Raw genomic sequence first — 23,276 nt, forward strand, 5'->3', positions numbered from 1 at the left:
CAATAGGACAGGCAATAGGTCTGCTGGGAGGGTCTTGAACAAAACTCTTCACTAAGTGAAAAGGAATTTGGGGGTTTTGAGGGGAGTGGGGAAGAAGTGTGGGATCCTGTCAGGAGCTTCACAACGGGACGTGGGCTGGGAAAAGCTGGGCATGAATGAAAATACTAAACGTTCTCATTTTCTATTTTGTTTTCCAGACATTTATAGTACTGAACAAAGGGAAGACAATCTTTCGATTTAGTGCCACTCCTGCCTTGTATATACTTAGTCCTTTCCATCCAATCAGAAGAGCAGCAATTAAAATTTTGGTACATTCATATCCTTTCTGTTGATTTCCCTCCTCATGTATTTTATAGAGTTTTTAAACACAGATGGATGGAAGTCAGAAACCATTTTATTTCATTAAGCTGTTTTAAATCTTTCTGCTGAATTTGCTTGCAGAAGCAGAAATGCACTTGGATTTTTGGTTTGGTTCATTTTATATTGTTATGTGAACTGTGAAAATGGCTGTATTATACTGCTGGCATCAGATAATGTGAACTGCAGTGGAGAGTCTGCTGCCTTTACTCAGGATTAAAAGGTGTGAAGGGCCTGAACATGTTTTAAAGAGCCAGTGGAAGAAACTGGGTGAAGCACTTTAGGAAGGGAACCAGGAAGTTGGAGCATACCTTGAGAAATCTACACTGATGGAGTGCTTTGCTTCTCAGCATTTGAGCAGCCTCTCCCATGAGACTTTGTGACACCATATGCAGATACAGTTTAATTTTGAACTGCCTCAGAAATTAATTATTTTGATCTCCTGAAACAAAACATTTTTTAAATAGTGTTTTGTTGGGGTTTTCTGTGGGTTTTTTTGTTTGTTTTGTTTTTTTTTTGTTTTTTTTTTTCTTGTTGAAACGTGTTATACAGCTAGGAATGAAAGGACAGGCTTGCCTGATGGACCTTTCAGTGGAAGGTTGATGCCTGATTTCCCTTAGCTCTACTTCTGAAGTCATGCAAGATATGTTGCAGTGGTTGGTTTTCACTTGGGTTTTAACCACTGACACAGAAACATTATATTCTGAACATAGTCACATCTCTCTGGAAGACCAAATGGACCCAAATGTTCAGCTTTGTGTGAGCATTACTAAAACTGCACATTTTTTCATGAGTTGCCTTTTTTCTCTATGGTGCACATGGGAGACCTGGCAGTGATAATTCAGACTTTACATGCAGCTGTGATGATCATGTGATGTTTTAGTGACAAAAATCCCTCATCTGTAATGCTTATGTCTGCCGCAGAGAACTAATAAATACAAAGCAGGTAGTGTCTTAGAATCATTGGTTTGTTATCAAATTTAGGGGGGGGGGGGGGGGAATAAACCAAACAAACACACCCCACCCCCCCCGAAAAAAAAAAAAAATCCAGAAAGAAACCAGATTCCCAGTAGTTTTCCATATAGTGAGGAAAAAAAAAAAAGTGCAAATATAGATAATCTAGCAAGAGGAAAAATAGGCAAAGCTTCTAGTTACAATAAGTCTATGCAAAAATGAGTGTGTGATATCAGCCAGGTTATTATTATGATTACTACGAATACACCATACAATTTTACAGAGAGATTTGCTTATGGATCAGATTATGTATGCAAGCAGTGCAGCACTTGCTGCTGCATACCCAACAGTGTTTATTAGGTACAGTTACATCAGCACAGCCTTGCTGAAGTTAATTGAAGTCAATGGATTGGCACAGGTATGGCTAAGAGAAGAATCTGAAAATTTAACTGAGAAAAACAGCATGTATATTTGAACATTGTCTCCAGCTTTGGAGACCTTTTCTGTCTTCTGCTTACTTCCTTCTATGCTGCCTGGTGTAGCCCAGAGGTCACAAGTATGTGTAATACACAGGAACTGCATGCCCTTCGTAACAGTCAACCCAAAGAAAAATGTGCAATAAATCCTTTTCACATTGCTTCCAGTGATAAAGACCACAGAGGAGTGAATTTGAAAGATATGTCAGGAACAGAAATATTGTAAATTGTGGGAGTGGAAGGTCACAATGTAAATAGCATTTTAGATACAGAAAGATTCAAGTTATCACTTCGTGTTGATAACGTCAGGAAATCCAACAGCTCAATCTTTGGCAAGCACAGGCAGGAGGCAACAGCTGTAGTCCCAGTGAAACAGTGGTGAAGTTCCTGCATTAGGCACTGATTTGTTTTCTGTCGATAAAAACCTTTCACATCAACCTGAAAAACAAAGGCCAATTGGCTGAGCAGGCAGTCAATATCCCAGGCAGAAAGAAACCTGGATCGGCAAGTACTCAAGCAGATAATATCACAGACATGAATCTGGGAACCAGATCTATTGTCTTGTGTGAGTGTAATCAAGCAGTCTTTATTTTCTTCAGGGCAAAAGCCAAAAAAGAGCACTAACAAATGGTGCCCTGTCACGGAAGTGTCTGAATCATCTTCTCTAGTAGATGCAATATTTCCATTTCCAGTCATTAAGTGTACCATGAGGGCTAACAGTAGAACAAAATAGAGAGGATAGAGTAAAACTGTCCTATATAGAAGCTGTGGGTGTCACATTTCTTGGTTAAGTATCTGTATGTGGAGTTCTTCCTCTGAGACTTCAGGCAGGATAGATCCTGTATATTCAACTGCTCATCCAGACAGACTAATTAGTCTAGTCATTCAAAAATGCACTCTTCCAAGGAAAAAACATCCAGAACCTTCTAGTAAGGTGGATTACTTCAATTAACAATGTATCCCTAAACCTTTTCTAGGTATTTCTCCTCTTCTTTGGAATCTAGGAGGCCCCATGAAAGGACCATGGGCCAGAGCAAGACCCCGGTCCATTTCTGTCACAGAGAACATAGGGAGTGTAGGTCTGCATCCCAATGGATGAACGCTTTTTGCCTTCTGCATCATTACTAGCTATTATTAGCATCTTCCTTTACAATCTTCACCGCCTAACATTTCATTGATGTCTTATGCTTAAAAGACTTCTCTTAGTTCTTCTAGCCTGCAAACCGAGCACCATTCTGTGATGTCTTTAGTTTCTCCAAGCAGTTTGCAATCCTATATAAAGTCATAGCAATTGCTATTCCTTGTTTTTCTAGGTAGTATAGATAGCTGCTGTTTGCCACAGATCCAGAATGGGATTTTGACCAAAATTACCTTCCTTGAAGCAAGAATTATGGATTCTGGCCCATTGAAAAAAAAGAACAAAAAAGAAACCCCAAAACTCTTCTTAAAGAATTTTCAGTCTTTCTTCATATTTTCTGCTTGCAGCATTTCTCCCATCTGATTTTACACACTTTCCTCCATAAGGGAAAATGAGACCTTGTCAAGCACCAATTATATGTACTATTGATTGGGACTAACCTTTGCTTGCACATATTATATGTAATTTGGCAATGATCACTTAGAAACCTCTAATATTCAGTCTGCTAATTAACAATTATCCATCATAATGAAGTCTAGAATAGAAGTATGCTGTGTTTGACTCAATAACTTTGTGCTAGGAGATGAAATTTATAAGTTTTAGAACCAGTTTATGCAAAGCTTACTCTATAACTTTGAATTGGAAAGAATAAGGTTAATTTATTGCAGAAAGAATCCTGATGAGTAGCTTACTATATTTGGGTTATGGTCCATAACGGAGTCCAACCCATACTTCTGAATGTGTTAGCCATGTCAAAAATTGGAATTAGTAGCAGTCCTAAGAGAGGTAACAGTCAATGCTGCTAATATATCTCTTACCTTGAGATAAGAATAGCATATCTCAATTTCATCTTTTTACTTTGTCCTTTCTGAGTAGATAATCAACAATGACTTTTTCTAATGCAACCAATTGCATTAGATTTCAGGTAGGAATGCTAATTTTCATTCTGTAGGATATTTTTTTTTTACCTCTTTCTTTTAATACCGATCTCTGACTTTGGTGCATGACCATTTGAAATGTTTCATTCTTTTATGTTCTTTGTAGTTTCCAGCTTGGTCATGAAACTGTTTGAATTCATAGTGTATTTGATGTCCCAAAGCTGACCTCTTACATTTTCAACCTATTTTCTGTGGCGTATTCTCTTTGGTGTTTGAATAAGGTGATGACACCTGCCTGTAAGTTAGCATCTGTTAGACTCATCTTACACCACAAGGAAACAGGGATGTATAAATCACACCAGTGATCTTAAAATAGGTGGTTGTAGAGGAATTGCTTTGCTTGGAACTAAATTGAAGCACAGTAGTTTTTTGGCATGACCTGAAGACACTACTCTGTCTTGCTATTGTTCTTTTCATAGCATTTCACTGTCGATGAAAAAGTAATCCCGAGTTTTCTAGGCTAGCTGCAGCTTAAAGACTAATTGTGTTAACCAGATGGACACAAATTACCAAAACGTATCTCAAGCTGACATGAGAAAAACGTGACTGGCTATCAAATATCCATCCCAGTCCTTCAGTAAGTGTTAGCTGAGAACTGGAAAATGTTTGTGAGAGGAGGAGTCCCTTTGAGTTCAATTACTGCTTTCTGCAACAGCACTGGGGAATATGCAGGTTGGTTACTACAAATTTAACCTTGTAGTTGCTTATGTGGCCCATAGAAAAACATTCCACTCTTTCCAGCATAGATTTTGACTCTGTGAAAGGACAATTTTCACACAAATGATTCAGGATGTACGTTTGAAATTATATTCTTGCATCACTATTCTCAAACAAAATATGACACCTATGGAATCAGTAAAAAGGGGAAAAACTCCAAACAAACAAACACCTTATTTTATTTTATCTTTTTTTCATAATGAAGGCAAAACAAATTAATATTTGGAGTCTACCGATCTCTGCAGAAGCGTCCCAGCCTATTGACTGAGTTTTAGGCTGTTTGCCTTATTTTCTGTCCACTTAAACTCATTAGTTTAACTTTCTGCAGTAGCATGGGACCTATTATCTATACAGGAGAATCCCATCATATTTTGTAATGTTTTTACAGATAGTGACGTGCTTTTAGGAGAGCAGTTCAGTGAACTGTGTTTTCAGTTTGAAGAATTCAATTGAGGGTGCTCCATTTGTATCTGTGGCCACAGCTTAGGAGCTACGAGCATGGACTCTACACTTGGGAGGTTTGTTTTAGCCTCTAATTAGGGAAACTGATGCCTCAGCTGAGGCAGTCAGCTTTGCAGACCAAGACAGGCCAGTTTGCAGACCAAGCTTTAAAATTAGTGCTGTGAAACTTATATTAGCTTTTGGTGAAATTTTATACTGAAAGTGAGAACTCAAGCCCATTAGAGATATTAGAAAGACCAGGTTTATAACTTGCCCTACAGCCTGAGAAATGTTTCAGGATGCAAAATATAATGGGAATTTGCAGACACAGGTTTTCTGTAGATACTTAAATGAGACTAATCCCTCTTTTCATACAAAGTTGTACACCTATGCACATTGTCATCTGACCAACACAGCTGTAAAATTTGGGTATTGTATTTTCAGAAGACTGCAGAGTCAGTAATTTGTTTACTGTATAATGTATAAAAATGTAGGCAAAGGAAAAAAAGGAGGAAAAGTTTCCTTATAATTTTTATGTGTATATAATAATTTGTTTCCTTATGTACTTATAAACAAATGTCTATAGTCCTTTTTAAGCAACTTGCAAATTATGAGTGAGCTGTCACATCCTGTGTGAAATAATTTATAAAGTCTTAACAACATATGTGTTGCTTTCCTTAATTTGCTTATTTACATTGTTCAGTATGTTTATTATGTGCACTATTTTAACTAATTGTGTGTTCATGGCACAGTCAGAGACTCCGTCCTGGAATAAATATGTTGAGTAAGTATCCTTGCTGGTTTACAGCTGCCCTATCCTTATCCCATCCTTCCTCTTCCATTTGTTATATTCTTTTTTTCCTCTTGTTTGCTGTGGCGTAATTTCTTTCTAGTAATACTGATGATAATATCTGTCATGACAAAATGTTTTTCCAGGGGTTTATTGCCTGTGAAAACTCCCTTAGTAAGTAAACTAACAACTTTTTTAGTCTACCAAGCTCACACTTACTGCTAAATGCTCCTGCTATGCTACATCTGAATGAAAACACATATGATGAGACCTCCATTTGAAACTCTCCAGCCTTTCACAGTTCCCATGTAAGAGATTCAATGGTTGGACGCACTAGAATAGGCAGGTGGAGTTTAAGTTGAATTATTTCAGAAAATACTTCCTGGATATACTTAGTTCTGTCCTTAATCTGAAACTTATCGGAAGCAGAAGTTTCTTTTGGACTGAGTTCACCATGAGTAGTGTTCCCCTGTAATCATTGATAAGCATACCTTAGGAGGAAGAATAAAGTTGTCTGGGAATGCTTTTATCTTCCAATCTTTTTAGTTTGTCAAACCTTCAGGAAAAAAAACAACAACCACCAAAGGATCACTTGAAGGGCTTTTTTGTTTTGTTTGTTTGTTTGTTTGTTTCTTTTTTTTAAACTAATTTTAGAAAAGGCCAACTAGCTTCAGAAAGCCCATTTAATTTCTTTAAGTTGCTTTAAAATATTCCTCTTAGAAACAGATACCAGATGCACAAGCTAATCAACCTACAGTGCATTAAACAATTATTTTGGCTCATTGAACCAATCAGAACACACTTTTTATTTTTGACTGACATATGATAAACACAGCCATCTGCTGCTCCATAGCCTGGTGGTTGGTCTACTCAGGGCTGTAAGGAAAGACAGTAAAATGCCCTTATTTTTGGTTTCTCAGAATCATGCAGGGCACATCTTCTAGGCCATAAATTGCTAATTATAGACAGTGCTGAACCAAATATTTCATCTGATCACAATAACATCCTAATCCCAGGATGTTTCATGTATTTCTGTATAGTATGGTACCCTCAAGTATGCCTGTGACTTTTCCCCCAATGTTGTCCTTTTTCCTATTTCAAACCGTCATACAGTACCATAGTCATATGTATTCAGCTGAAGCATGGACATCTCATCAATGTGAGTCAATATTCGGTCAGTGAGTTTACAGCTGGGACATCAAACATTAAATAGCAAATATCAACAAAACAAAAAATATCAAAGTGTGTTCTGTAAGCAGGAAAATGGGGATGATTTTATCAGTGTGTCAAATAAGGCATGGAAGAAACATAGAACAGAAATGCAAATGGGCTTGTGCAGCATGGAGTACGTGCTTCCATATTTCCTCTTCTGTCTCCTCATACCTCATAGTTTTTCCTCCTCAAATGAATAGAATTAAATCAAAGGCTTTTGACTTCTGAGGAGCAAAATAACCCAATGAACTGTAATTCAAATTGATTAATATCGGTTTTGGAAGCAATACATTTAATCCATTTTGTTCTGCTGTTCCAGAGACTTACCAGGGGATGGAAGAGTAACCTTGTGCAAATATTTGGCCTAGATCTTCCTTTAAAACATTTTCCTGACCATTTTGAAAAAAGAAATCAATTCAACTTCCCTCCACTAAAAATTTTTCTGTTGTTAAAGAAGCTGCTCAGTTGCTGGAGGACTTTGCCCGATCCATTTAGAATTAGATGATGATTATACAATCAATTAAACCATCTGACATGCTGAATAAATACAAGTGCTTTATCATTTTAATGAGCTTATGTACCGTTAAGTATTTTTTTTAGTTCTTTGCATGTGTTTTCTGCATGTATTACTGAATACACATGCTTAAAGAGGCGGTCACATGGGTGACCTATATTTGAAATACCAGAGCAAAACTAAATAGGCATCATGAAAAATCAGATACAAGATAATTCTTAGGTGTATAGTCAAAAAGGAGATGTGAGATGTGATAAACATTCAATGTCCACTGTTGCACAAAAACTGTCCTATGAATCTCCATTTTAACATGAAGCATACTGAGGTTTTATAACGTGTAACTAACTCTGCTGTGTGACATGGTGTCTGGAGAGCAAGGGATTTGCCACTATCTTGTATGTGTGCCCTGTTGCAGATCAGCAGAATACAGCTGAGAGAAAATATTTGCATTTTATGCATAATGAAGTTCTTCCTTAGAATACCACCTTTAATTGCTTACACCTTTTTTTTTTTTTTTTTTTACCAAACAGGAATCCCAGCTGCCATATTTTTTTGTGTGTGGTGGCACCATTATATCTGCTATGTTTAGGGACTGAACAGAAAGCTCAAGATAGCATTTCCAGTGAAAGCCCCTAACATCATGACTGCCTTTGTGGTTTATGTGATTTTAGGTGTGTCTTTGTGGTGTTTTTAATAGGCTTTGGTATCATCTACATCTTCATTTGTAGAAAAGGTGTAGGGAATGCCAATGGTGGATCCTAAACATTTATTATTTTTATTGAGGTACGTCCTTGAATACTTAGTCTCATTGGGCTACATGTCTCAAGTAGAAACATTAAAAAAAGAGAGATGTTTTATGCCCTGAAGTACACCTCTGATGGTAGGTAGATCCCCGGGTGAATAGAGATCTGAATGTTGTAAGCCAGATATATTATTGTCCTCCACAGAGAATTTGCTAAATTTCATTACAAGTATCATCTTTATTACAAAAGGTAAGATGTATGTTCTATCCAAGATCATCACAGGCGGCTGTTGTTAATAAACAGCTTGTCTTACTATGGGAAAAAAACACCCCTGTGTCTCTTTTACTGTCAAGCAGGTCAAAATTATTATATATAGTATTCAGGTGGGAGTTATTTTACTCTTTCTCAGTGAGGGAATTCTGTTGTTTAATTCTGAGGGATGGTGTGATTTACCATACATAGCGAACAGGGAAGTTGCAAGAAGAATACCCTTTTTTAGCTAATAAAACTAAGTGGGGACATTTTTTTAACCTGCTGTCCTTCAAAGTGTCCTGTGCAGGAAGAGATGGGAGGTATGAATGGAACAACCAGGCTCCTTCAAATTAGAGAAGCAACAAGCAATGAGGCATAATCCATTCCTCTTTCGCTGGTGATTGCAGAGTTTCAAAAGTCCTGTAGCACAGCTTAACAGAGTAGTTAGTATTCATGCTTGACTTAATGAGAGAGGATTCATCAAGGTACACCATTTGGTGAAAACTGTCTTCATTCTATAGTTGTCAGGAGTGGTTTCCCTTTTCTTACATGTCCCTTGGGCCACACATGAAGCTGCTTGTGTACAGCCTGGTACTGCAGCCATGATTTGCATGAGCAACACCAAGAGGGGAATGTCTCGTGTGAGCAGGATCGAGCTGAGTGTGCCTCTGCTTTTCCTGCCATCTACTGCTTGCTAATGCTCTTGCTTATCTTGGCCACTTTATTTCCCAGGTACACTTTCACTGGTATTTATACTTTTGAGTCACTGATAAAAATATTGGCGAGAGGATTTTGCATGACAGAATTCACCTTCCTTCGAGATCCGTGGAACTGGCTGGATTTCAGTGTTATTGTTATGGCGTAAGTAGCATTCCTTTGTATTTTTCAAGACAGTGATATGCAGTAGGACTTTTAAAGAATTGTCTATTGGTCCTCTTTTTTATCTTTCTCTCAAATTGTACTGACAATGAGAAAATGCTGAAGTGTATTAGGATGGAGAGTTTTTTTCCTGAGTGGTTTCAGAGGAAGAAGTCAGAAGAATTCTCAATTCTGTTCTCTCAATTCACTGAAATGCTTTGGAGAGGTTATATACTCTCTCTGTGCTCCACGGAGAGCTGTTTGTATATCTGTAATAATACTTGCCTATCTAATGCAATTTTGGGAAGCTTTAGACCCCTGAATAGAGAGTATTATAAGTGTGACTGAATACCCATGTATTTAAATCCCCATTTATACTCTATCTATCCAGAACACAACCAAAACTGCTTTTGCTTCCTTCACAAACCCTCCTCACCCTGAAAGTAATTACTATTTTACTGCAATAGAGAATTGATTTAAAAGCCTGTGAAACTTGTATATATCTTGGGAATAGAAATTTGCCCCCCAAACATGATATTCCCCTTCAGATATGTACTTCTACCTAGATTATTAGAGTTCACTGAAAACATGTGAGGTTCCGGTGCTTTGAAAGAGCTGTTGGATTTGTGGCATCTAGACAGCTGAAAATACATGGGGGTAGGGAAGCAGTCAGCCAAAGGTAGCAGCAGACCCAAGGTCAGCCCAAGCTCTGGCCAAAGGCAGATGTCTGATGCTGTTGGTATCTCCAGCTGAAAACCAGAAAGCTGAGCTATAAATGCAGATTTTCTCTATAGCTAAGAGAAAAAAGCATATGAAAAGCATGTGTCATCTTGAAGTAGAATCAAGTTAGATATGCCCTGAAAGCTCCATTTCCTAATCATAGAAGGACTTCATTTAGTCTCCCTGTATTTTCTGCTTAATGATACTTACATTCTATTTTGGTTTTAGTTGAGCTCTTGCTGCCATCTCTAAACCTCGTAATCCACAGTGTTAAGTGAGGTGCAAGCCTGTTAGCACTTCCATTTGAGCTGAACTCGTGGGCCAGTTATATTTGAATGGAACCAAAATAGGGAAAAAATATTCAACCCAGCTTAGTTCAAACACCAGTGACTGCTACTGAAGTTGATAGCGCAACTCAGGTAGGGTGCAGGGATCCAGACCAATATTCAAGGAGTGCCTCGATGATGCTCTTAGCTAAATGGTTTAGCTTTAGGTAGTCCTGTGAGAAGCCAGGAGTTGGACTTGGTGATCCTTATGGGTCCCTTCCAACTTGAAATAGTCTATGACTCTATGAACATTAGCAGCATTTAGCACAACAGCATGAAGATATGTGAAATGTATGTGGACTTTGTTGGGAAGACTCCCATTTATTTCAGTAGGCTTTGGATCATAGCCAGCTCTGGGCCTGATCCTGGTATCTGTTACTGCATTCCTATGGATTTGGCTGAACTGGCATCTGGTCGTTGTGATAAGCTTTCAAAAAATGCAGCGCAGATGGGGAGGAGTTTTTGGAGGTCAGCACACATTTGGTATTTTTCTCAGCTGAAATTTGCCTAAAGTAGCGCTAAGAGCAATTCTCCTGCAGCATTGAGAGGCAGGACAGAACAACGCAAAGCATCACCAGCCTGCTCTGCTGTACATCAGACAGGTGGTAAAAGCAGGGTGTGATAGTTCATCTGTTTGTGAGTTAGGACGTGAGTTTTTTTGCAGTTCTCTGAATGCAGCACAACATGGAGAGTTTCCATGCGTGGGTTCCTCTATCCTACAAGGAAGAATGTTTTAGCAGTTGAGGCAGAAAGCAGGAGGGAAAAGGACAAGGGAGCCACAGTCTGCAACCTTTGCAATGCTTCTGCTCCATCTCGTCTTCTCAGTTGGGGCGGAGACTGGGGCATCACCCCCAGCTCTGCAGAACTCCTCTGGGAGCATCTCTTTTACTGTCACTGAAATTTGAGTCTGAACAGTCAGTGTGATCTTCACGTGTAAAATGAATCCTCTTTCCAAGTATGCAAGCAGCAGATAGGACAGAGCATTGGACAGTGGACTATTCTGATATGATTTATCCTTCATATAAATCAAATTTGCAAGTAATTTAAAGTAATATTGACCACACAGGTAACTCTGGTATTGTTTTTGCTTGTAACTAGTATTTCTGTGTCTGGAAAAATAGATGGCATGAGGGTTCAAAATGGGAGAGCCTGTTAGAGGGGCCATGAGGTTTAGATGGACTGAGGGTTTTGAGCTAATAGAAAATCTGATTCTTTCACTGATGTGTGTTCCAGTGGAAAGACCGCCACTTGCTTTAGAGTTGCTGCCAAATAACTTCTTGGCTCCTCTTTGGGGCAGAAATGGCACAGATTGGGGTACAGACAGTAGTTTTAAATAGCACACTAGATAGTAAGAGGTGCCACAGGTCTTTAGGGCGTTTCTTCCACCCTGTGCTAGCAGACACAGCCATGGCCCTCTGAGGGCCATGGAAGGGTTCAAGGGAAAGTAGGAAATTGTAAAACTGCCCCTGTTTAGATCACTCTTTGCCAGTCAAGTGAGTACTTTCCATTTCAGGCAGCTGTAACTCTGGATTGGGAAGTACCCTGCCAACAGCTTAATGACAATAAGCAATTCCCTGGCTAACAGGAAAATCCAGGATGGGAATTTCAGTTGCTTCTCACTTCCCAATTTGGAGGAACTGGTCTGCTGAAATTTCATCCAAGAAATGGCCAAAATAAATCTTAGAGCTAACTATTGTGAGCAAGCAGCGGTAATATTTGCTTCGTATGCTTGTTCCCATATTAATAATGTGTTTTTACAAATCTCTAGTCAGCAAAATTGTATTCCCATGGTATTGCTTCTGCCCAAATAATTTTTTTCCACCCTTGCATGTTGCATTAGAGTTTGGGAGAGAAACACTTAGTAAACCAGGGGAGGAAACAGGTAAATCTTTGCCCGGACTCTCCTATGAGATTATGAGGAGGAGAAGCAATATTGCTCTTCCAGGCTATAATCCGGATTAGTAGTTATGGAGAGGATGCTTTGTCCTCCCCAGAGGCCTTTGCACAAAACCCACTTAAGCAGCCTTTGTAAAATAACCAGGTGAGTTTTTAATTTAATGTGCAAAAACAAATGCCTCAAAGGTGTAGAATGTATAAATGAAATTTAATGGGAATTTAACAGTGAAATTAAAAAGTCCAAGAGCTGTTTTGTTCAGAGAATACAATGGTGACTGTGCTTTTACTGTATACCAACTCAGAGGAATAAATTCTGTGAAACACTGATAAAACCAAATGCATCCCATAACTGACCCGCCTGGCAGCATTCAACTCAGATGTGTCATGGGTCTTCATGATGACCAAAATAGGCATGGCAGTGAAGAGCTGGGCTTGGTATTTTAATCATAAATAGTTTTTAGTAGGATTGCAATTATATTCATTCAAAATCCATCTTCCTGCAGGCAAAGGGCATGGATTTGATGTACAAAACAAAGTAAATTCTTAAGCATCTCTTGAAACCAACATCTGCTTTAGCACAGAATGCAGCATCTTAGAATAAATAGCCAAGCAGAAACATTTGCACTGATATTTTCAGATGTTGTCCTATATGTAGTTTGCAGAAGATATTATGTGAAAATTACTTGGGTGTTTGAAGATTTTATTTTTTTAGGAGTAGCAAAATAACTCCTAATGTTTCCTATAATGTAAAGAATTTTTTGTTAAGCTACATGATGGTGAAGTTTTTAAAGTATTTATTGCTGAACAGCACAGTAACAAAGTTAACCGAGTAGTTTTAAAGAATTGATGCCTATTAGATAAGTTTAAAAGTTCAAGAAACATTTGAAATAATGTATATTATGAAAAAACTGGGACAAATGGCATCAAATAACAGCCTGAAAAGTGGATGCGTCTCTCATTCAGCTGCATTTGCTCCCACTTTTTATGATTGCATTCTTCATTCAGACAAGTTTCATACTCTATTGTATAATTCCAAATAACTGTGACTTAATTCTACAGGTATGTAGGAGAATTTGTGAAAGTAGGCAGTGTTTCACCTCTTCGGACTTTCAGGGTATTGAGAGCTTTAAAAACTATTTCAGTAATCCCAGGTAAGAAGCCCTGATCCTTACATTTTGGCTCTCAGCTACAAGTGATTCTTTCTCTGTCTCTCTTTGTCCCTTTGACTGTTGTTTTTTTTTTTTTGCTGGTGTTTTGTCATTGTCTGTGTGTGACTTTCCCTTGTTACAGATACATAACTGAATTTGTGGACCTGGGCAATGTCTCAGCCTTACGAACGTTCAGAGTACTGCGGGCGCTGAAAACAATCTCAGTCATTTCAGGTGAAAATCAGGTTAAACACTCTGGCTGCAGTTAAAGCCTACATGCCATTTCCAGTAGTAAACACAGTAATTACAAATAACCGTAGATGCTGATCAGGAAATGGAGGAATGTAGGGAATGTGACCTGTCAATAGAATACATTTTTCATATGTTTTTCTCATACTATTTTTGTGGGCAGAGGGCATTAGAATGCCTCCAAAGTTACAGACCTCACTATGATGAGTGCTGCTGTGGGAACAGTGGTATACGGTGGCTTGTGAATCACACACACAAAGTACTCATTCATGAGCCACATGAAAATTACAATGAAACTCTTCTAAAGTCATCAGGTGCTGATTTTTAAAAATGAAAGTGTAATGACCTTAAAATGCATATTTGTGTTTGAAAGTGCATCAACAGAGGAATCTAAGTCTGTGCTATGAGTTGAGGTTTCAAGACTGCAGGCATAGATAGCCTAATTTGTCATGGTGTTTATCCATTTGCATGTGATAGAAACACTGTTTAAATTTCAGACCCTGAAAAGATCAGAAAATATTTCATCATTGATTTTAGCAGGTTCAGCATTTCATCGACTCCAATATTCTTACATTTGCAAGGATATGGTTACCTCCCATCAGCAAATAAATCAGTATTTTACCACAGATCTGGTAGATTTTTCATAGCTTTTTATCTAATCTATTACTTTTTCTTAAAATATTAAATAATATTTACTATTAAGTAATTAATGCAGAGATGAGTCCTTTGAGGACTAACTATATGACAATAATTTCTTGCCAAGCATTATCTATGGACAGGTCTCATTCAGCCCCAGTGTTTAACATCTCCAACCTGCATGACAAGGTAGAGAAGATAGCAAAAAACCATGCATGGTAGATCCTATCAGTGACTATCCTGAACAGATGTTGGCAATTACATGTCAAAAATATTTAAAACTCCGAGAGACCCGCTCAGATTCTCACACACAGCTCTTTTAAGTTAGGAAGGCTTTTCCAACCCTTATTCACATCTACACTGAAATATAAATCTAAACAAATTTGGTGTTGTAAACTTAGTAAACTTATAAGCACTTGTATTAACACCATCACACACATGGAGTATAAGCTGGAAATGGGAATTCTGGAACTGAGGTGTTCTAGTGCTTACTTCCTCATTCCAACATCAAAGTAACAAAAATCTGTGAAATTATTGAAAGAGCAAGGTACTTTTCATTGAAAGTGTATGTTTAAATACAGCTTTTAAAGAATACTTTTAAGATGTTAATTCATTAGGTCTGGTATTCCTTGAAATCAGTTTCTGTCTTAATTTTTCACTTCAAGTTTACAAAGAATAATTTATTAACAGAGAAGGTTTTTCTCTAATCGGATTTTCATTGTGAAAGGATTTTTTCTTCCCTAGGGAAACAGAAGGTTGAGCACAGTTTTACAGATCATGTGGGATAATAATGGCTAATCAGAACAAAAAACAGGGTTTCCCAGTTACCTTTGCAAGTGATTTGAAGATTAACTTGGAGGGACAGCCATCTCCAGGGGACACCTTTCACTTTCCATCTTGTCTTAAGCTTGAGCTTCTTCAGAGCAGAGCCTGTCAATTTTGCTGAGTTATATATACAGCTATTTATGCTGTCCTATATCAGAGTTGGAGCTGAACCTTGTTTTATATCAAATGATAAATTTCATCTGTTTTTTATTTAAAAACAAAAAGAGAAGTATTGAAATTCAGAAAAACTTCCTTTAAAAATACACCAAAGCCCTTCAGTGATATCAAACACTGAGTTGTTCCATTTGTTGGCTAATAGAAAAAAAGAAAAAAGTGACAGGACAATTATTTATTAAGGCAATACATAATAACTCACATTCTCTTTTTTTTTCTTTCTATTTGATTAGTTTTTTGATAACTGCATTTTTAGGTGCTAGTAACTAAATTATTTGCTGACATAACTGCATGAAGATATGCTAATAGAATATCCGGCCTCAGATTTTATTGTCAAGATTACCTGTGCCCTTAGTGTGTTTAAATTACAGATGTGAAGAGCTACAAATTGGTCCAGAACACCTAGCTGCCTGTAAAACACAACTAAGGCTTGGTTTTAATGCTAACAGATAATTTCAGAGGAGTCAGTTCATTTTTCAGTTAGCCACATATATTCTAAAAGAAACATTGGCCATGATGCTGTGATTTATTTGGAGATCAGTCTCAGTTTTCAGTACTAATGTAGGCTTATTGTGAGATGAAATATTTTTCCACAATAGGCTTAAAAAATTAAAAGATGATGAACACTAATATATTTCATGAGATTTTGGGGAGGTTGTTATTCTCGCTTCCTCTTTTGCATCTTAGGTGAAAAAATGCTGAGACGTATTCTCCTTTTCAAATTTCTAAGCTTTTCCTCAATAAAATTGATCATGCTTTTCATCAGGTAGTTGTATTTGCACAAACATACTTGCCCCCAGCATGCTGAGTGAAATTGCTTACCGAAAGTATCAGGCCAACTCCTCCGTGGTGTAAGGCTTCTGTCCAGGAATGCACTTAGAGGCTGGTTTTCAAAGGCATTCTGCTTCACTGGAAATCAATGAGTTTCTCTATTGACTCCAGAGGGAGTCAGTAAAGCTAACAATTAGTGCTTTTAAAAATTTCACCCTACCTTTAATGCTTGGCTTTAAAGTGCGCAAGCAGACACAGGGATGTTTAGGTGACACAGACGCCCAAGGATTCAAAAAGATCTACTCGCAGAATCCATTCCCCTGGCCAAAGGCTGTGTTTAATATACCTCAGACGTGGCATGATATTTATTGCCTGACTTGTTCTAACAAACCTTCAGAGGTGGATATTTTCAGACTTCCTGAGAAGTCTGTTCCAGCACCTCATTGCTTTTGCCGTTAGGTGATTTGCCCTGGGAGGATGGCTTCAGATGGGGGTTCAGCAACACAAATATCCTTCATGGATCCCCACAATTTTCCCTTTTCTGTACTAAACACACCCATTTCTTTCTGTTTTCCAGTTGCCCGTGTTACCAAGAGAAAGTAAGCTTTGTACAGTAGCTGGATATCTGTTTACCCAGACTCATTAAAAGAAAAAAAGCTTTTCATTTCTTCATATATCACTTATGTTCAGGTGCTTAAAAACAGGTAGCATTTTCTCTATGGGAGCATAAAATCTTGAACTCTCAGTGATTTTATTTATTAATTAGCATCTTGCACATTGCCATAGCAACTGGATTCATTTTTTTTCAATCTAGATGGGAACCATGGTCAGCAACAAAACAACCCACTGAAGTAACTCATTTGTCTCCCATTGCCAGCATATCTGAGTCCCCATGTGCTCAGCAGGATCCCTTCCCATGACAATAGAGGGTCTGAATCATAGTTTATCTGCATGTAAATCACCAGTTTTTGATAACTACTAATTGAGGTAATACAAAGTTCTGAGGCACACACTCTTATGCCTCCCCTTTCAAAAGCCTGTAAAATGCAGGCCATCATCATCACCAGGATTTTGTGATATGCATGCATCCAGAGAAACTCCACTGCTCTTTCTGGAACAGGCATGTACGTCACAGACATCTCACATAAAATGAAAGGTGACCTCATAGAAAACTGGGCCAAGGCACTTTGGGGCCTGATCCAGCTCCCATTTAAGTTAGTGTGAGTCTAAAGGCTATAAATAGTTCTGTGAATGTTATCTGGTACTTTACTGATAGCCAGAACAGGGCTCGGAGCACAAGAATTAAGACTCTGTGGAGGAGATGGACCCTCATTCACTGCTTCAATCTCACTGAAGACCTCCTTCAGAGAGATAAATGTCATACTTCTCGTGGGTAAATCATTTAAGTATCTATCCCAGAGGTGAGAAATTTGTGTTTTCCTTGGAGACTGACATGACAGTCACATTTCCATGAAAGATGGTCTACAGAAACGCTGACAATCATTCAAGTTTGCCAACATGCTAGTAAACCCTTTTCTGCCCCACGTCTCAGTGGCTATTGACAAAATACATTCACCAAAAGTGAACTCTTCTCTCCCTGCATGCACATGAGTCATGCAGGCATTTGTAAGACGTGTATCCTCAGGAGAAGGAGTAGGCTGAGTGAGGACAATCATGGTGCAAGTCACACTCTCTTTTTTTTTTTTTTTTGTCGTTTTTGCTTTTTCTCCCTGCTTGTTTCCAGACTGTGCATGAAAGTGTCTGATGTTCTGTAGGTGATTGCCAACATCTGGTATGGATGTCATACTGAATTATGCTAATACTTTCTCACATCTCGTAGAAGGAATGGATGGTGTTTTGGGATCTTGCCATTTCTCATTGTTTGGTGTTGCTTGCATTTTCTATGGTCTCTGATTTGCATTTGAAAACTGATTATTTGATTAACCTCTGAATGTGGTAATTTCTACATGCATTAACAGGAATGTTTGGGCCAAATCCTTCTTGCTTTCTGCAGATGTCAGGCTGCCTATACAAACCTCATCCTACTGATTTTGGATCTCGCGGTGTTTTTCATGTCATGCAAGCAGGATTTCGCCCAGAGGTGTGGAAAGTGTTCAGTGATTCAGGAAAAGCCTGTATTGATTACTCCACAGGAAGTAATCTATAGACCCATTGTCATTAACGGGTGTAGATGTTGCTCAGCTTTGGATCAGATCCTCATTTTTTTCTGCATGCTGCCTGGTTTGATGTTTGACTTGCAAAAATTAAGTATATACCTTTAATGCCCCATAAATGTTATCTTCTATTAAGCTATATTGCAGTGCTCTCATTGGCACTATTTCAAAGGAGGATTATTTATCTAGAAGATTTAACAGTGCTCTAAATTTGAATACATCTAGCATTGCTTTTACAAAACATGGGATTGATTCAGAGAAATGCAGAGCACCTGCAAGAGGTTCTGGGTGTCCTTATTTCCCCTCAGTCCTTCTGTTTGAGGCACAGAGATTTTAAATGAATGGTGATTTAAACACTTTGCTTAGCAGTGAGTTGTGCCAAGCAACTTGAGAGACACTACATAAATTTTTAGGCAAATTTTGGTTTTAAAGGTTGGGAAAAATCAGTTAGATTGTAAGTATACCACTCACCAGGTTTTCTTGGACAGTTTTAAAAAAAGTCCAGGAGGCAGAGCACAAGGTATTTTTAAATGGTCTTTAATTACAGCAACTGTATTACTGAAGCATTCTCAGAAACCCATAAGCTATTATAAAATAAAATTTAAAAAAATAATTAGAAAGCCCTATCATAAAGAAATTATTTGATACCTGCAAGGAATGAACTTGGAAAACTACTAGTATAGGATTGCTATTCTATTTAAAACCCTAGTAAGTAAGCTGGTGAAAGTATGTTTCATGAAATGACCTTGAAATAACAATACTGGGGCCTGATTTTTGGAGAAAGGTAGACTTTAGTGGTGATTAGGATTTTGTAAGTCGCGTTTCCTAATATTATCCCTGTTCACATTAGGACTTCCATTGTCCTTGCCCATGTGAATAAGATTAATTAGTGTGCTTAGACGATACAAATACAGGTTCCAAGCTTGTGTTTGTATTACAAACAAATAAATGTACAGCAGGGATTTCACAGAGGGTACTGCAGTAAAAGAATTTGTGGTTTGGCTTTTTTCCCTTTCTTAAATCTTGGTTTTCATTTGGGTTTCACAAGTTTCACCAGCTTCAGTGAAGAAACATCTGTCCATTCAAAGGGCAGACAGTGCTAAGAATCATTAAAAACATCTCAAAATATTAGATAAAACAATAATGCATTTACAAATCAGATTTATTTTTCCCTACCTTGCTACTTGTTTAAGACCTAGTTGTCTTAAAGTTCTAGGTAAGGGTAAGACCCCAGGAATTCCTTCAGAATTGGGCTACAAGTAAAACTACTTTCACTTCAAGTATAAATTTCTAAAGGCTAGATTATCAGAAGAGCTATGCTTTTTCTTTAGGCATCAAAAAGGTAGCCTAATCTACAGATGGACTCAAAAGTTCAAAACTGGCCTTTTTCTCAGTACCTGAATAGAACTGACCTCATTTGTAAAACCCCTTTCTGCTAAGAAGTGAAGATCACACAAAAATCCAGCTTTTACCTAGTGTTTGTACTGCAATATTTTTTGCTTCATTTTCAAGTACAGCCAGAAACTCTCTAACCTCCCCCTCTTTGCTATGCCACAGACTAGCTTTAAAGAGGCAAACAAAGGATTTAGTGAAGAAAGGGGACTACCCACACCTGATGGGTCAGTCCCATTTGATTAAATGGCAATTTTTTAGAGGTTAAATCATTCACAGGTTAACCTAAAGGCAATACTCTGTGCAGGTGTGGAATATTTTAGGCTGCTGGATTCAGGGACAGCTGGACCTGTTCAGCAGTTCATCCTCCTTTACGGAACTATTATTTCCCCTTACTTTAACCACAAAATATTAAGCAAGACCAAAAACCCATTTTGCCTTCCTAAGAGTCCTCAAGTACATTTTCATAGTATTTTATATTATACAGCACTAGCTCAGTCTTTGTGGTTGCCAAAATCTTGGGGTAGAATTCCAGGGAACTGAGATTTAATGTGTATGATCTTATTCAGTGAGCAAATCAATGTGCTTTTGAGTATTGCTCAGGAGAATTCCTCCTGTTTCCTTTTTGCATTTTCTTTTTTCCATTTAACTCAATTTCCCTTACTGCTGTCATAGTGGTGACACTGAGTATCAGAAGCACTGATTGCTACTTACTGACAATTAGATAAAAATAGGAAAGAAAAAGCAAAATTGCTACCATTGTGCAACTGATACTAACGTCCAACTACAGCACTCATGTTCAAAAGAAGGGTATTTTTTTGAAAAGAGTGGGGTTTGTCATATTCATGTAATATTCAGTCAGCTCAAACAGTGCTTTTCTCCAGGAACACTTCAAGAGCAAGCAATATCTTTTGACAAAAGAGTATCATTATTTATATCCATATATTTGTAAAATAATAAACTGAAGCTAGTGTTCCAGGTGAAACACAGGAAAAGCTAATTTGTTTGTAATAAGGTGATTTATCTACACTGGCAGCATATTATAAAGAAATTAACTTGGCCCAGGCATTGTTGGAGCCTCAGGTTGTTTTACTCAAATAGTTTACACTATGTTTATTTTATTGCCCATTTTATGTGTCTTCTTTCTATTCCTAAATTATTGTTGTCTTAAGCAAATGAATTGAAGGCAGAGGAATTACTCATATTAGGATAGCAAGCTGGATTTGGCACTAAAATATGTAAAATAATCATGGGCTAAATAACATTTCCATACCTGTTTATGAGGTCTGTTTATATGAGGGATAAAGTTATCAGAATCACCTGAGTGATTTAAAAGTAATTCATGTTCTCAAAATTCAAAGGGATTTAGGCTTTGCAGCCGTTCCTGCAGCTCCATGAAAACATAAAAGACATTCCATATTTTCTCTACCCACGAATATTTTTGTATCTCACTGTTCTTTCATCCAGCTCTTTCCCTCCATTTTTAAATTAGTGTTTGTGTAAGAGTAGTACCAAGATTTTTGTTCAGACAGAACTAGGCCAAACTAAAGCTTCATAGTGATAAGCTGTCTCTTGTTTCTGCCATTCAGTTACAAACGTGGACTAAAAACCTTTCCAACTTTCCCTTCCATGGAGATTTTCATCATGAAAAGTAGCTATCTGCTAACATGTATCAGCCTCTCAGTCTATAAACTCTTGGCTTTTATCTCTCTAGGACTGAAGACCATTGTAGGGGCACTTATCCAGTCTGTTAAGAAACTTGCTGATGTGATGATCCTGACCGTTTTCTGCTTGAGTGTCTTTGCCCTCATAGGCCTTCAGCTCTTCATGGGCAACTTGCGACACAAGTGTGTCAGGGACTACACCAAGTTTAACTCTACCAATGGCACATTGTATTTGGATGGTCGGATGTGGAACACCTCAGAGGAATTTCTTAGTGATCCAGGTAAGCTCTTCTTGACTGCTGTCTGGGTTTTGGTCTTTTAAAAATTATTGTTATTAATTATTTATTATTGTTATTTATTGTTATTATATTGACAAAAATCTACATGTGAATCAGCAAATGCAGCATTGTGTCAGTGAGGGGTTTTCATGATGTTGATGTGGTTTCAAAAGATCTAGGTAGCTTTTTCTGATTTTTGTGGTTCCTTCACAGTTCATGCTAAAAGGATTTGTGGTGCTTTCCTATTATATAGCCTCAGGTCCTCGTTACACCATTGATGATTTTCACAGTTTTAGGGTGTCTCACAAAATTTTTCTTAAAGCTCCCTTTCCTGGAATTACACAATGACATGAACATTTCAACTCTGTATCTGGGTCTGGTTTGCACACTGTTTCTTTAAGACAACTTATAGCTCTTGCATTTTCTAGCAAAACTTCAAAATTTAAAGAGTCTTAAAAAAATAAAAGACTGAAGCAGAGCAATTCAGTATTTATTAAGATGAAAAATCCCAAGAGCATTTTTTTAGGAACTCTTATGCTATTAGGGCTCTAACTTGTTATTTGGGTTGGGCCATCCTGCAGTATCCGGTGATCTGATGTTTATTACCAAAAGGCTTGTTTTCTAGGTCAAAGCAATTTTTAATACTCTGTAGTCTTCTGTACTTTGAATTACAATGAAATAGGTTCACTGAACTAATCCATTAACATTTAAAAAAAATAAGCATTTCATGTAAGTAAACTTCAAAATGTAAACTAGTGTCAGCTATTGCTCCTCCAAAATTCTCCGAGTCACCTGAGGACCCACACACATTGCAATGGATATGGACTCACATCTAAATTCAGTTATGTTCTTGAAGGAAGTAAGCAGCTAGACTGATGTGCATCGGTATGAACTTATGCTCGGTGACCTTTGGTATTTTATTTATTTTGAAGAGAAGAATGAAGCACTTAGCAACACATTAACTGGAAATTTGGTTGGAAGGAAGTGATATAGTGTCTCAGGGTACTTCTGCTCTGGCTCTGTGGACCCTACAGTCTTATAATCTCCAGCCATCTGAGCTACAAAAGCCCTGTGCCTGACTCCTGAAAGTTGCCTGGTTTGACCCAGGGCTCTTTAGTGCCTGGCACAAGTTTGACTCCAACTTCTGCTGGCTTCTCAGCATTGTACGCTTTTTCAGCCAGGCTACATGGTCCACAGATTGTGCCAAAGACAGTCGCACCATTCCACACTGGTGACTTCTGGCCTTTCTGCTCAATTCCTCTCCCTGCAGTCTGAGCAGCTGTGGAAGTAGTGTTAGAAAGGTTTAATTACAGGAATGAAAAGCTCAACACTGGTGTCTTTAACGCATGACGTGGTTGATGCAGCATTAGGGAAGGGCAGCTCACAAAGCTCTGGCTGAATCTGGGTTGTCTCTCAGACTGACCTTGACTATGACATTTCTTTAAACTAAAAGACAGCAGATTTAGAATAGAAGAAATAAGGAAGAAAGTCTTCGCTGAGACACTGCCACAGGTTGCCCATAGAAGTAAGCTGTGGTTTCCCCATTCCTGGCAGTGTTCAAGGCCAGGTTTGACAGGGCTTTGAGCAACCTGGTCTAGTGGAAGGTGTCCCTGCCCGTGGCAGGGTGTTGGAA

General features: G+C 38.1%; 1 protein-coding gene across 4 annotated transcripts in view; it reads left to right on the forward strand.

The window, feature by feature from the left end:
* Window positions 1-23,276, forward strand: part of LOC134165051 (sodium channel protein type 5 subunit alpha-like) — a 213,711-nt gene that overhangs the window by 42,010 nt on the left and 148,425 nt on the right. For 3 of the 4 annotated variants that reach the window (XM_062621393.1, XM_062621394.1, XM_062621395.1), the window contains exons 3-7: window positions 198-315; window positions 5,715-5,805; window positions 9,265-9,393; window positions 13,623-13,714; window positions 21,416-21,646. In XM_062621393.1, coding sequence (XP_062477377.1) covers window positions 198-315; window positions 5,715-5,805; window positions 9,265-9,393; window positions 13,623-13,714; window positions 21,416-21,646 — 661 coding nt within the window. Of the gene's footprint in view, window positions 1-197; window positions 316-5,714; window positions 5,806-9,264; window positions 9,394-13,391; window positions 13,484-13,622; window positions 13,715-21,415; window positions 21,647-23,276 lie in introns of all 4 variants that reach the window. The other variant, XM_062621392.1, reaches the window with a different exon arrangement.

Source organism: Pezoporus occidentalis, unplaced genomic scaffold (assembly GCF_034315485.1).
Source record: "Pezoporus occidentalis ecotype Australia unplaced genomic scaffold, CSIRO_AGI_Poc_V1 ctg23, whole genome shotgun sequence".
In the NCBI taxonomy this organism is placed as follows: Eukaryota; Metazoa; Chordata; class Aves; order Psittaciformes; family Psittacidae; genus Pezoporus; species Pezoporus occidentalis.